Source organism: Pinus tabuliformis, chromosome 1_2, assembly GCF_031772625.1.
Source record: "Pinus tabuliformis cultivar Carrire ecotype Pingquan chromosome 1_2, CPIR1, whole genome shotgun sequence".
Lineage (NCBI taxonomy): Eukaryota > Viridiplantae > Streptophyta > Pinopsida > Pinales > Pinaceae > Pinus > Pinus tabuliformis.
This window is the reverse complement of record NC_142298.1, coordinates 782192689-782206134: the sequence shown is the minus strand read 5'-3', so window position 1 is coordinate 782206134 and position 13446 is coordinate 782192689. Positions and strand designations below refer to the sequence as shown.

At 37.2% G+C, this 13446-nt stretch overlaps 1 protein-coding gene across 3 annotated transcripts; it reads right to left on the bottom strand.

Annotated features, from left to right (window-relative positions):
* Positions 1–4105: 4105 nt before the first annotated feature.
* On the bottom strand, positions 4106–13107 carry LOC149208198 (potassium channel AKT1-like). Of its 3 annotated transcripts, none has more exons than XM_089395951.1 (12): positions 12353–13107; positions 9052–9267; positions 8699–8912; positions 8269–8586; positions 7617–7856; positions 7380–7478; positions 7177–7215; positions 5997–6191; positions 5657–5851; positions 5459–5534; positions 4508–5290; positions 4106–4374 (listed from the first exon to the last, which is right to left on the bottom strand). In XM_089395951.1, exons 1-12 carry the CDS (start codon positions 12544–12546, stop codon positions 4235–4237), a joined length of 2709 nt encoding a protein of 902 aa, XP_089252077.1. In that variant the 5' UTR covers positions 12547–13107; the 3' UTR covers positions 4106–4234. The 3 variants fall into 3 exon arrangements, with proteins under 3 accessions (XP_089252077.1, XP_089252079.1, XP_089252078.1); XM_089395953.1 differs by lacking the exon at positions 12353–13107 and adding an exon at positions 10093–10201; XM_089395952.1 differs by lacking the exon at positions 12353–13107 and adding an exon at positions 9732–10034.
* Between the last annotated feature and the right edge of the window lie 339 nt (positions 13108–13446).

Sequence of the window (13446 nt, the reverse complement as noted above, 5' to 3'; positions counted from 1 at the left end):
GTGCACTTTTCTCTCTTGCTAACTACTAAAACCAGGCATATCTTTAAGTAAACAAAGGCTGGGTAATATTCTGGATGGGACTTCTACACCAAATTGTGTGAGGTCTAATTGACACCTCATATCAGGGACATCCCCTGTATCTTAGCGGTATCCAATGTCGTCAACTAGGTGGAACGTAAGTATGGGTGATATCAATCAAATAGAAAGAAGACTGGGATTCACCTTGGTCCTCGCATGGAACTCCTTCACTTATTTAGGAATTCCTATAGCTCTAAGATTTGCAATAGCTGAGAACAAGTAAAACTCTTGCAGAAAATAAAATGAAAAATTAAGAATTGTAGAGTATGTTGCCTCAGTTCGGCAAGAAAGAGAGTCCTTATTCAAGTAGTGGTTTCATCCCTTCCAACCTTCCAAAGATTGACAATCATAACACCAACAAGAGTTCTAAAAGCTACACACAAAATGTTAAGATAGATCTTATGGAAAGAAGGGAAAGATAATGAAGGGAAATTTCATTTGGTGCAATGGAAGAAAATAAAAGCTTCGATCTCATAAGGAGGGCTAAAAAGATTTGAAACAAATGAACCTTGCCCTTGGGGTAAACATTTTATGGCGAATGGTATCAGGTCCCAAAAATTGGTGGAAAATGGTTCTGCAAAAAAAATATTTCAAGGTGTTGAAGATAAGGTTTCTAGACAATCCCTAGAATATTAAACATCTCACAGGTTTTCCAATTCGGAAAAATTGTGTAAGAGCAGTAAGGCTTCTTGGGGATGCACTATATTGGATTCCAGGGAATGGTCACTCGATTTATCTTTGGGAGGGTTGAATTATTGATTCACCTATGCTAAAAGAACTACAATAATTTGAACATTGATAGGGTATCTCTCATCCAAAGGAATCCACAAGCTAAGCACCATTTGTGAATGGGAAGAGGACCTATCAATGAAGGGTTGGAAAGAGACCGAAATTTCTCCTCAACTCAAGGATAGTTGCATAATATTATTAGAAAACCTGGGCATTAATTGGGCTATGACTGCAAAAAAAAAAAGAGGCTGGGGGCCAAAGGGGAATCATATGATCGAACAAGGATATCCTCATCTTGGTGGAACTAGGACTTCAACATCCAACAATTTAGTTTGGGAAATAAACTAGAACAAGGACCTACCTAAGGTGAATTTGTTTTTTTGGCTAGTCTAGCACCAAAAAATACTAACAGGAGAACATCTAAAACATAGAGAATTCCAAGGGCCAACAATTTGTTACCTTTTTAAGAATCAAGAAGAATCCATCCAGCGTATCTTTCTGAAGTGTGACTATGCTTGGTAGGCCTGGAAAATGACACATCAAATGCTATTTAATTTGATCTTGATGCCAAATAAAGTGCAAGAATTTTTTGAGAAAAGGTTAAGATGTTATTCAAGATGCTTAAGGAAAAACCCAAATCTAAGGATATTTTGACTTTCTTTACGTAAATACTTGCTCTGGAAGATATGGCTAGACGGAAATGTAAGAATATCCAAACAAAATGACATCCCTCCAGAAAAGGTGGCAGCGCAAGCTTTTGGACTACTTTGTGAATCCCTGCAAGCAGAAACATGGAGGCAAAATCTAGATGAGGGATTGAGGGATAAAGAATCCAAATGGGTAAGCACTTTCTTCCAAGCAAACACAATGTACCCTAGTATGCGTAGGGCATAGGACAAGGGATGGATACTATGAATAAGCACAGAAAACCTAAAATGCCAACTAAAGGAACAATATGTGCATTACCTTTTTTTTATAGGGCTTCATTGGGAAACTTGAGGGATGTAAGTGCAAGAGTAATCTAGGACCCAAGAGGAAGAAAAATACAAAGCTTTGAGTTGGGTCTAGTGGAAAAAAATTACAATGGAGTAGAGGCCGTTGCTTTAGGTGTTGGGTTGAAGGTGATGACCATTATAACCCGTGCCCCAATGGTGGTGCTCAGGGACTCAAAAATCATAATAGGCAAACTAAATACATGTAGAGCTTTTACAAATGAAAAAATGGAATTCCAAATTAAAAAGGTGACAAATGCAAGCAAAGGTTTTAGCAGCGTCACCTTTCTGCATGTTATTCACACCCTTAATGATCAAGCAGACACTTGTGCTATGTATGTTGCATGTCTTCTAGTATGAAAATTGCTTGTCTCCATGATCGGATGTATTCCTCCCTTGACGACGAATGCAAATGGTGATGAAAATGGAAGTCAGGGCAAGGCTAGGGCTTGTGTAAGCCTAAGACCCAAAGTAAAGGCATGAGGCTAAGATAGGATCTTGAGAGCATAGTCATATCAACAGTGGAAAGGGAGTCTGAGTTTAGGTGACATGTAGAGCATACGTGGGATAGACACACGACAAGTCTAAAAGGATAGGGTGGCGATAGGAAAGATTGATAGTAGATGATGAGCCCGTAGCTATCAAGATGAGAGTCCCAAGTGGAGCCCATTTGGAATGAAGGCAAATACCAACATGGAATCAATCAAATAAAGAGCAAATGGAGCTCAATGATTTTGGAAAAGACCATAGAAAGGGTCATAATGGGAAAAGGTGGTTTTCCATGACTAATATTGACTATGTGGGATACATGCAGGTGGGGCATGTGAGGAGTTAAATCCTCCAAAGGATTTCATACTCCCACAAGCCCTCCCACACTTGGAATTTGGATAACTTGAGAAGGCAACATTGCGAATTCAGTATTGAGAAAGGTGGTGAAGGTGGCAAAGTTATACATAGCAGGAAAATTGAGAATGTCCTCAAATAAGAATGACACTTTTTGTTTCTAAAAAATTCAAAAGATGAGGAAGAATATTAGAAAAGTAGAATGTGACGAGCAAGATAACTAGAGGTCTCCCTGTTTAGTAGCAAGATCATGGGAACAAGAATTGGGAAGCAAGGGAGCAAGGTTCGGGTTCTCAAGGCTCATATATAAACTGGTTGGTGGATTCAGTCAAAGAATATGGGGATGTGGTCAATCCTTCCCCCAAACATCCAGGAACTTAAAGTATGACACGACTTGTTTAATTTTTGTAGAAGGGGTAGCATCATTGAATCCTGGCAGACCTTGATTTTGGCCTTTGATTAGCATTGTAGGTGTGTTGGAAAACCAAGGGCAACTCCTGATGGAAAGCCTTGGTAGTAGTAGTTGGTTTCAATCAAAAAGCTAAATGTAGTTAAAGCCAAGAATTTTGTTTTGGACCATCGATTTTCTTTTTGTGAAAGTCTCATTATGACAAGGAAAGACCTCTTAGCTCTTAGAAAAGGCATGTTGTAAACTCTTTGGGATTAGCTACATTAGCAGTTACTCCCCTTTTTTAAAATAAAAATTTCACCATAAAATAATATTAATAGTAAAATATGTTTATTATTAATATATTTATATAAATATTTTAGAAATATCAATATACAATTATTACAATACATGAAATATTCATTTTATTATTATTTTATTATGCTAAGCGTGTTTATTTTGGAATAAAGAATAAAGTTTCTAGAAATTTCATTTAATTAACAATAATTATTAGGTGGATGGTAGGGATTTAACTTCCATAAAATATTCTAAGATATTCATAATAATATATAGAAATCAATGGTTGAAATTTATCTCCAAAGTAGTTATGCTCTTTGTACCATTTTAATTAAACTAATTAATTAAAAATATTTAATATTAACAAATGTTTTTGGGTATGTGGTATTGATAAGCCATGGTATTATTATAAAACCTATTTAAAAATAAAAAATCTCCCTAATCCGAGTTGTCTTTAGTGAGAATTATTGGAAGTGTTGAATCCATATATACAATCAACAAACTAGTTTAAATTACACAAATCAAGATTTCAACTCAAATTTTTACGCCTGAAAAATCCAAAAAATCTTACTGAAAACAACATAATTAAAAATATTGTTTAACTTTTTTTAAATATATAACTATTATTTGATGTTTTTCAAATATAACATTTTTTAAATGTATAGATATTATTTTATGTTTTTCAAATATATATATATTTAAAGTATATATTAATTAATAAAATTATAATTTATTAAATTTTTATAATGTTTTAATTTTAACAAAGTGAAGGAGTAAGTGATTTGATGCCGCGGTCGTATGTGGCAACCGTTAATATTGTTTTTAAAATGAATTGTAATCACATTTCTGGTATGTTGGAAGACAAATTAAAATCGATAGCTCACTGAAATCTTTATTATAACTTTGATTATTCTTCCGTATATATATCCTCAAACTCTTCGTTGGCAACAAGGAATAGATGATCACCATCTCGAATGACTCTGATATCATCTATTTCGGCACTTTCTTCATTCAAAACATTCGTAGGTAAAAAGCCAAATTTTTCACCTGCAAGAACACCAACTTCGTGAGTGCCTAGTTTTAAGATTTGAAAAATATTATAATTTCCGATGATTATAATTAGAAATCTCAAATCCTGAAATGATTAAATCACGAGATCATTTATAAAATGGAAACTTACCACCGATTTTCAAGAGCGCCTGAATTGAATCTGGTAATAGTATCAGTTTCCCTGGTTGCTTGTCTGATTTCTTGTATATTGGATGATGCCTGTGGACTGTCACTCTACCAGGAACTGAAGGCCTTGTCCGCGAGCATTTAATTGTGTCAGAACTCGTGACACCAACACCGAGGTTACTGCTAGAATGCATTCTGACTATACCAAAAATAGTATTTTCAAAATTATTCGGCCTTTTTCTCCTTCGCGTTGCAGTAGATGGGGTGAAAATTGTATTTCCAGAATGATGAATGCCGTTTTCTTCTGCAGATCCTGAAGGGTTGGTAAACTCCCTATGATTTTTCTCCTTTACGCTCAATGGGACAGATAAATCTTCAATAGGTAAACAGAAGTGTGATTCCGTTGACTGAGATTTTTCTCGGAATAACTCTAGTATCTCGTCATGCCCTTGCTGCTCTGCCAAAGCTCCTGGTGTCCAACCACTGCTATCTGTTTTATTCATGTCTGCTCCATGTTCCAAAAGGTATTTCACTACCTCTGTTGATCCATTACTATTGCTAATGGCAACATGGAGGGCTGTGTTCCCATCTCCATTTGTTGCATTTATATCTGCTCCATAATGTAGTAAATCATTCAACGTATCGAAATCCCTATTTTGTACAGCAACACATAGGAAACTGCCATCACTACCAGACCGTAGATTCGCCCCCTTGTTCCATAGCAATTTGGCAATTGATTCATGTCGGCCCTGAATTGCTTCCCAAAGAGGAACACTTCCATCCTCATCTGTAAAATTATGAAAAGATATAGATTATTAAGGTCAAGTTCATTTTGTTAAATAACAGGGCTGTTTGAAATTTAAAAAGCTTTACAAACGTTTTTCAGAAAGTGTTTATATTTAGAATACACTCTTTGATTGGAAAATGAACAAGTACATTGGATGACAGAATATACCCTTGCTATTGACATCTGCTCCATATTGCAGCAGGACTTTAACGCAATCTTCAAAACCATATGCTGTTGCAATGTGCTGGTAACAAAACAAAATATAATGGTAAATTTTGCTCATACCCCACTCAAAGAAGTGTAGGTCTCCAAAAGAAAGACCACGAAACTGTTATGATGAATATGAAATTTAATTTTGGAATTTACCAAGGGCGTGCGGCTGTTGCTGTCTGATTCATTAGGATCCATCCCATTTTTCAATAGTTCTTCCATTAGAAGAGTATCTCCTATTGAAGCTACAAAACATAGGCTAACGGGTACATCCATAGTTCCTTTTGCTAGCGACTGCTCCATCTCTTTTGACATTTCTCCAAAAATTGGGTCTTTCAGTTCCTTCAAATGCTAGAATCATATCAACATGGGATTTAGTGTTGCCGCAATACTAACCAGGGCATTAAAATAATACATTTCATTGAGCCTATTCCCAAAAACCTTCCCGCTATCGTATGTTGACTCAGCATATTTAGAGCAGTTCTTGCTTACAAACCTTAAGAAGGTTGTTCATGATCGTCTTTCCATCTGCAATATTGGATTGCACAATATTCATGAATAAATTGCGGTTTAGTCGCAAAAGTTGAGAAAGCTTCTTTGTACGGACTGTGTATGGTTGTGGCCTGTAACAGAGCACTCCAATTTCTCCGAAAACATCTCCTGGGTGGGACTGGCCAATAGTCTGAAGTGCCTGAGAAAGAACAAACTGGATCATAATGGAAAGAGACGTAATTTTCTATACTTCAAATTTTGCAGTGTGACTTGAAAAACATAAAGTGAAATAATGGGTCGTTCCAAATTTATATGGAAATGAAATGCAAGTATTATACCTTCATTCTTATCATGCAAACTCCCTAAAATGGCATATATTTTGTGGCCATGTGTTTTTGTGATTCGAAAAGTTTGTACTCGGATGCATGTAGTCTGAGAAGAATACCCACTCCCAATTTTAATCCAGAGTTTGCTCTGAGTTCTGTAAGAGCATTAATCGAGTGGGCAACGGACCTATAAACCTTTCACTGCTGTGGATGTATTTTCAGAGGAACGATTGAGTGCAGGAGGCAGATATGCTCAGAGGAGCATTTCTACGAGAATAAGCTCGGCGGAGCTTTCTATGCCATGAAGATTTCACCAAGAGAGCTTAGGGAGAGGAGGCAGCGGGGAATTCTGTTAAAGGATATGTCACAGAGTTTTGGCAGTGCTGTGAATGCTTATAAGAGGCAACAGAAAAGCACTGAGAGTTGCAGACAGGAAAATACTCAGACGAGCCATGTTATGTCTGAAGCTATCCCATTGAATGCCAGAAAGTGTTCCAAATCTGCTAAACACCAATTTGGGTGACCTGTCTCTATAAGAAAAGCTATGGAGTTGGGTTTGAATCTGCCTTGTCTGATGATTGTTCTAAGTGTCATTTCATTAACATGTAATTAGAGCCTTTACATGCTTTGACATAATGGTTCTGTATAATGTAATGGCAATTTTGATTACTATTTAAAACAATCTTTATCTCTGTAATTCTCTGTTTGAAAATTGATGAACAAATGGTATGAGGCTATCGTTTAGCGTTTTAGGCCTGCCTCCTTCCATCTGTGCATCATTTTGGGGCAACTCTTTCCTAACAACGAGAGATTAAAAAAAAAAAAATGGTCACTTTTCTCTCAAAGATTTTCGCTTGCCTGCTCTGTTTTATCCTTGTCCTTGTCTGCTAGTATTTCCTGAAAAATAAAACAAATTGCAACGTTAAATCTTAACTCCAAATGAACGTTAGCAAGCACTTGTCTTGTTCCCTGTTTGAAGACGGACAATTAAGAAAAGGAATATGGAGAACCACTGACATAATTCTGAGCTTTTAAAGTTTAGCATTCAGAAAGATACCTACCACAGCACCTGACACTAACACATAAAAATCCGTCGGTGCTTCGTTTCTTAAAATGACATCCTCTCTAGGGGGAAAGTACTCTGCCTTCATCTCTGAAACCTTTCCAAGCATAAGAAAATATCGGGTCATTTCTTTCTATATGATTTTATACTAAAAACCAGAAGCAAAAACCCCAAAATATACCAGAAGCAAAAACCTCAAAATATGGTATTCTTTTCATGATTAGACAATACTTACCAGCTGGAAAAGGAAATCATTGGACACTCCGTGGAAAAGATACACCTTTTCAATAATAGAGAAAAACAAAAAGTCTGCAATGCTTGTACGGATGGCCTTTGGAAGATCATTCAAAGTTTCTTCTTGCTGCAAGCCCTCTGTCCTGAATTTCAGGCATAAATGTGCTAACATTTGCTCTTGCAATAGCGGTGGCAACTGATTCCGAAAAGCAAATCTTGAAGCTCCCTGAATTGTATCCCTCTGCAGTTAAAATTAAAATTAAAGTCAAACCTTAATACTCACGATAAAATTTACACTGAGAAGAGAAAATATAGCTGTATTTTAAGCATTTTGGGCATTTTGGAAATTCCCGTTATATTTTGATAAAATCTGGTAGGAATTTTTATAATTCCAAGTTATGGCTTTCAAACTTTAATATTTTGGGTGCCATAGAGCTTTTTAAGGGTGCTGAATTTATTTCTATTATTAAAAACATGATTCAAACACAACTAAAAACATGATTTATTTAAACACTGCTAACAAGATTTTTTGAAATTTTTGGCCAGTGGTCCCAGCAATTCGTCCACCTGAGTAAAGGACTCCGAAAATATATAGATATATCATATAACTTTCCTAACTTTCCTAAACACTCTATTAGAAAAATATTACTTACAAATCTCCTGGTACGGCTTGTGCCATGCACAACTAAATTTGTCATGTTTCCTATCAAGTATGCCGTCAGACCCAGATTGAACAGCATGAAGAAGATATCAAAGATCATTTCTCTAGTATTTTGAGCGTGCAGATCTCCATACCCAACAGTGGTTAGAGTGGTAATGGACCAATAGATTGCGGTAACATAGCGAATCAATAGCCTTGTTTTTATGAAATCTGGATTTACGGCACCAATCCATGTCTTTCTCTTATCACTATATCTAGCGGCCAGCAGATAATTAAAGCAGCCAGCACAATGAACCGCAAACAGTGTTACCTGCACAGTAGAGCCAATACGGCTTTAAATACATTGTGGGTCACTACTATTTCCAATTATAAATAGTGTTCCTACGAATTCAGGCAAAATAGGATTCTTGTTGTCAACTTACACAAATTAGCTTTGCACAGCGTGTACAGAAATAGTTGAATCGGATATCCTTCTCTAGTCTTGCGAACAGAGCACTGACTCGCCTTAAACGCCAGAGGCGCAGCATGCTAAGAGCATTATAAGAGAAGCCTGTCACCCTTCCTGTGAACATTCGTCTAACTGCCTCAAAGGGCACTGTTGAGCAGACATCAAATAGGAACCATGTACAAATATACCTGTGTTATCCAAGGAAGATGATGAGTTAGTGTTTTCTAATGAGTGGAATTCTATTAATTGCAGGTTCCAAACTTTATATATGAACAAAAGGCACTCGTAATTTTCTTCATGGCGTTCAAAACTGCAAAATCAACTAGCCTTTTAGCAATGCTCTTTCGTTTGTCCACTAGCAAGTATGTCCTTCTGTCAAGGTAAGGTACGCAAAAGGTCATAATAATGTCAATTGCAAAGAAAAAGTCTACAATCAGGTCTGCAACAAATAAACCTCCTTTCTGCTCCTCGATAAACCCAAACTCAAATGGCGAAACCCACGCTGAGTAAATCACTAGCACGATCAAGAACGTTTCCCAGGTCCTGCAAGTATAGAAAGTTCAAAGTAAATCACTCTGTGCAACAGTTCAGCTTCTCAGAAATTGTAAGGCTCTGTTGTAATAAAATTCCCAGATTTTGATCTATAAAATCAAAGACTGTTACTAAACCACTGAACACAAAGATTGGTTCACTATTTTGATAAATCCTCTAATCAATATTGGAGTAAATCGTCACTAATACTTGTCTGTGATGCTATTTTTTCGTTTTTCTCCCTCTTCAAATCTGCGAATATGGCATGCTGATCACGCATATTACAGTTAATGTATTACAATTTTGAATTTAAAGGTAAAGGCCTTATTTTTTCGAATAGATTCTAGGCTCTTTTGAGGGACTTCGTCACTGATGACCTCTCAAGCTTCTTGTTTATTTTTTAAAGGCAGCAATTATATCTATTTTTTACAACAAAATTTGAAGAACCTGGAACATGAGTCATATATTTTGCCCACCGTTGTTCCTGTCAAGGTTCGCTTGTATTGTTCATGACCAATCGCATTTACTATCAGAAGAATGTTGTTTACCCTACCCTTGATTGTAATCATGTTATATATCCTCTGTTATAATCTGATTGTAGATTCAGGGAACGGAATCCTGTTGTATATCCTCTATTCTAATCGGATTGTAGTTTCAGGTCATCTGAATGGCCAGTTGTAAATCACAAAGTTAACATTGCACTCACCACTCCAGTAACCTATATTTACAATAAGATTCATAACTAAGGATGAAAGAAGACAGATCAAATATCCTATGAAAATATGTGGGATGACTAAATTAAAACCAAACCCCAGATAAGCCAACTCTTCTACGTACCATGGGCTTCTTCTCTATAATACTTTTGAACACTTCCCAAAATACTTCTGAGCAAGAACGTTATTATCTTGAAATTAAAAAAAAAAATGAAAATAAAAATACCGCCGAGATGGGGAGAATGGTTAACCGAAGGCAAAGAAAAGGGAAGCCCGCATGATATGACACAGTGAAATAGTGCAGGAATGACGCTATCAGATCCATGTCCCTTGAGTTTGTGAGTGGGCCATATCTAACTTACAACACACGACACTTTCTTTGACACTAACGCCTACCTATCATATCCTATCGATGCTCCAAAATAAGACTGCCCTAGGTGTCGTAGAGGACTAAGTTGCGATCTTACGAGACATCTCAACAAGAGTTTATAAAATATCATGTGGATGGCGTTAGACCACAGAAATAAATTATACGGTACCTGTCTTGAATAATACGAAAGGCGCATTGAAATCTTCCAGAAAAGTCTCCCAAGATCACGTTTTATGAAAATAATAACATCTGTCGGTTGTTTGCCGATTTCGTATTCTTAATGGACACCGTAATGCCTTAATAGAATGATAGTGATATAAGCTCACATCTTTGATCACTCGGGATAAGCTTCGGATCAGAAACTTGTAAGGCTAACAATACGCTGTGCAATGTACATCTTCTTGGTTCTGGGTTCGACTCTTTGAAAGAAGAGCTAAAACACCCAGTTTATGGCTGGAGGGGGGTTGAAAGTCTTGGGACACTGGAGCGCTCACTCTTGGATAATACAAAAAGCTCGTCGAAATCTTCTTGAAAAATATCACAAGATAACGTTTTATTTAATTATAACGTCTGCAAGTTAATGTTCACCGATTTCGTAACCTTAATGGATACCGTAATGCTTTAATATAAATATCCCAGGTATAACTCAGATCTTTGACCTTTGAAGTACAAACTTTGAATCCAAAACTTGCAAGATAACAATACGCTGCAGGAGCGTACATCTTCTTGGTTCTTGGTTCGAATCTCTGAAAGAAAAACTTCTTTTTTTTCAATCAAAGAAAAGCTCTCGCCTTAAAGGAATAGAATGTCTAGGAACACTACGTGGTGAGCACTCTTGGATAATACAAAAAGCTCGTCGAAATCTTCTTGAAAAAATCTGCTCGAATATAAATATTTCTTTCGAGACAAGTTTTGAATCTGATACTTCCCAGAAGGACAAACCGCTGGGGAGCGTACATCTTCTTTGACCTCGGCCCGAAGTTCTGAAAGATTATTTAATTTTTTCTTTTCGATAAGAGAAACACAACGAATTTTCGACCGGAGCAGGATCCAAAGTCTTGGAACACAACACGAAGACTGTCTTGGGTAATACAAAAAGCTCGTCAAAATTTACTTGAAAATTCCCTCACAATAACGTTCTATTTAAGATGATAAACTCTGCAAGTTAATGTTCCACTGGTTTCGTAAGCTTAGAGGAGACTGTCCTGCTTGAATATAAATATAAAGGTAGGTATAGTTCAGATCTATGATCTTCGGGTACAAGCTTGGGATACGAAACTTGCGAGGCTTACAATACGCGGGAGAGCGTACATATTGGTTCAAATCTTTGAAAGATTTCTTCTGTTTCAATGACAGATAAGCATCCAACTTTTGTTCGGAACGGGATCAAGAGTCTTTCCACAAATCTTTTCACCCAAAATAATGTTTCATCAAGATATTGATCCACGCCTGCAAGTTGTTCCTGATTTCCCAATCTTACTGAATACTGTTATCTTTGAATTCAAAGGTAATGGTGTAGCTCAAATCTTTGATCTTGATCCTGATCTTGAAGTCTCACCAACTTAGACCGATTCGGTACAACCTTCAAATGCAAAGCATGCGAAACTAACAGGAAACTTCGAAGCGAATATATTCTTGGTTCTTGGTTCGACTCCAGATACTATTGTTAAGCTATCATACCTTAGAACTAGGCTATCATATCCTAGAACTAGGCTATATTCAAAATTGTTCGTATTTTGTGGATTCTATTTTCTCGGTGTTACCAGAATATACGGTGGGAACTCCCTCAACGAAAGAATTCGAGCTGTATTCCCACGACAAAATTTCGCTTTAATACAGAAAATAAACTAACTTCCCGATTGCTAAAGCCATAAAACCATAAAAAACAAATTACTTCAGATTTTTAATTCCTTTATGCATTACAGCTGGAACCAGCTGCCGTTGCCATGCATATACTTCCATAAATTCTTTGGAACTTCTTCTATTTTCTCCATCTCAAATGTTACATACATACCTGTATCGAGGATCATAAGGGGAAATAAGAAATCTCCCAAGCTTGACGCGGCGATTGCTTCTGGCGCCCAGGGAAGGCAACATGCCGCTGGCATAGGTGTAATGGCTGTCCTGAGCCGACATCTGTTCATCGCCCACACTGACACTCTCCCCACATATGAAGCCATCCAACCAGTAATTCTTTACAGCGCCCATTTCCAGGGTTCGATCCTCAAGATCACCCCTTCCGAAAACTCTAATACTTTTGGCTAATTTAAACCCACCACTGCCTTTCCCGGCAAGAAAGTTCACAAAACAAACACAGCATCAACATTTATAGCGCTTCCTACACAGTCCAGAAACCACAGCTCGCGAATTTCCATGGTGTAAAACGAACAGCGGATTGGCCGCCTCACATGTTCCACCAACACGACCTCGATTGAAACCGCCACGCGACCAGGCAGCTGGGTCCATACCGTGCGATCTTTAGAAGCATATGCCTCCAGATTCGGCCATAGATGTTGTAGCATACTAGACTCTAAACCGTGAATCTCGCCGTGATGTGTAACTAGAAATTTCAAAGTTCACTAACTGTCCTAAATTGCTCTGCAAACAAGAGTAGGGACCAGTTTTAAACTTGATCAAACTTAAATGGAGTCAAAAGTTATACAGTTCATCAACCACCATTTGAACCCAATTAAATCGCGGTGTAGATAAAGATGAAAAGCACCAAAATTGTGTAAAGTCCGTGGAACTGCAAATCTAGAGAGAGGACATCTGACAAAGCCATCCCCGCGAATCTCTGACTATATATATACACCTTCCAGAAAGAGTAGTTATCTCTGCCGCGTGACTTCTTTCTGTTCAAAACCTAACCCTTTAATTTAAACATCCAATCATTAAGGCGTGTCGGTGATACTTTCAGTCTAATAATTCAATGATTATGTCTGTGTATAAAATACAAATAAATTTTCAGTGAGTTTCCATGAAGTTTCCTCATAATTACTGACACTATCAACTACTAAAGCCTGCCATTCTTTTCACGGTGCAAGTTATTCGTAAAGACAAACGTTTGGCTCGAGGAAGGAATGAACGGCGAGCAGTTACTCTGACATT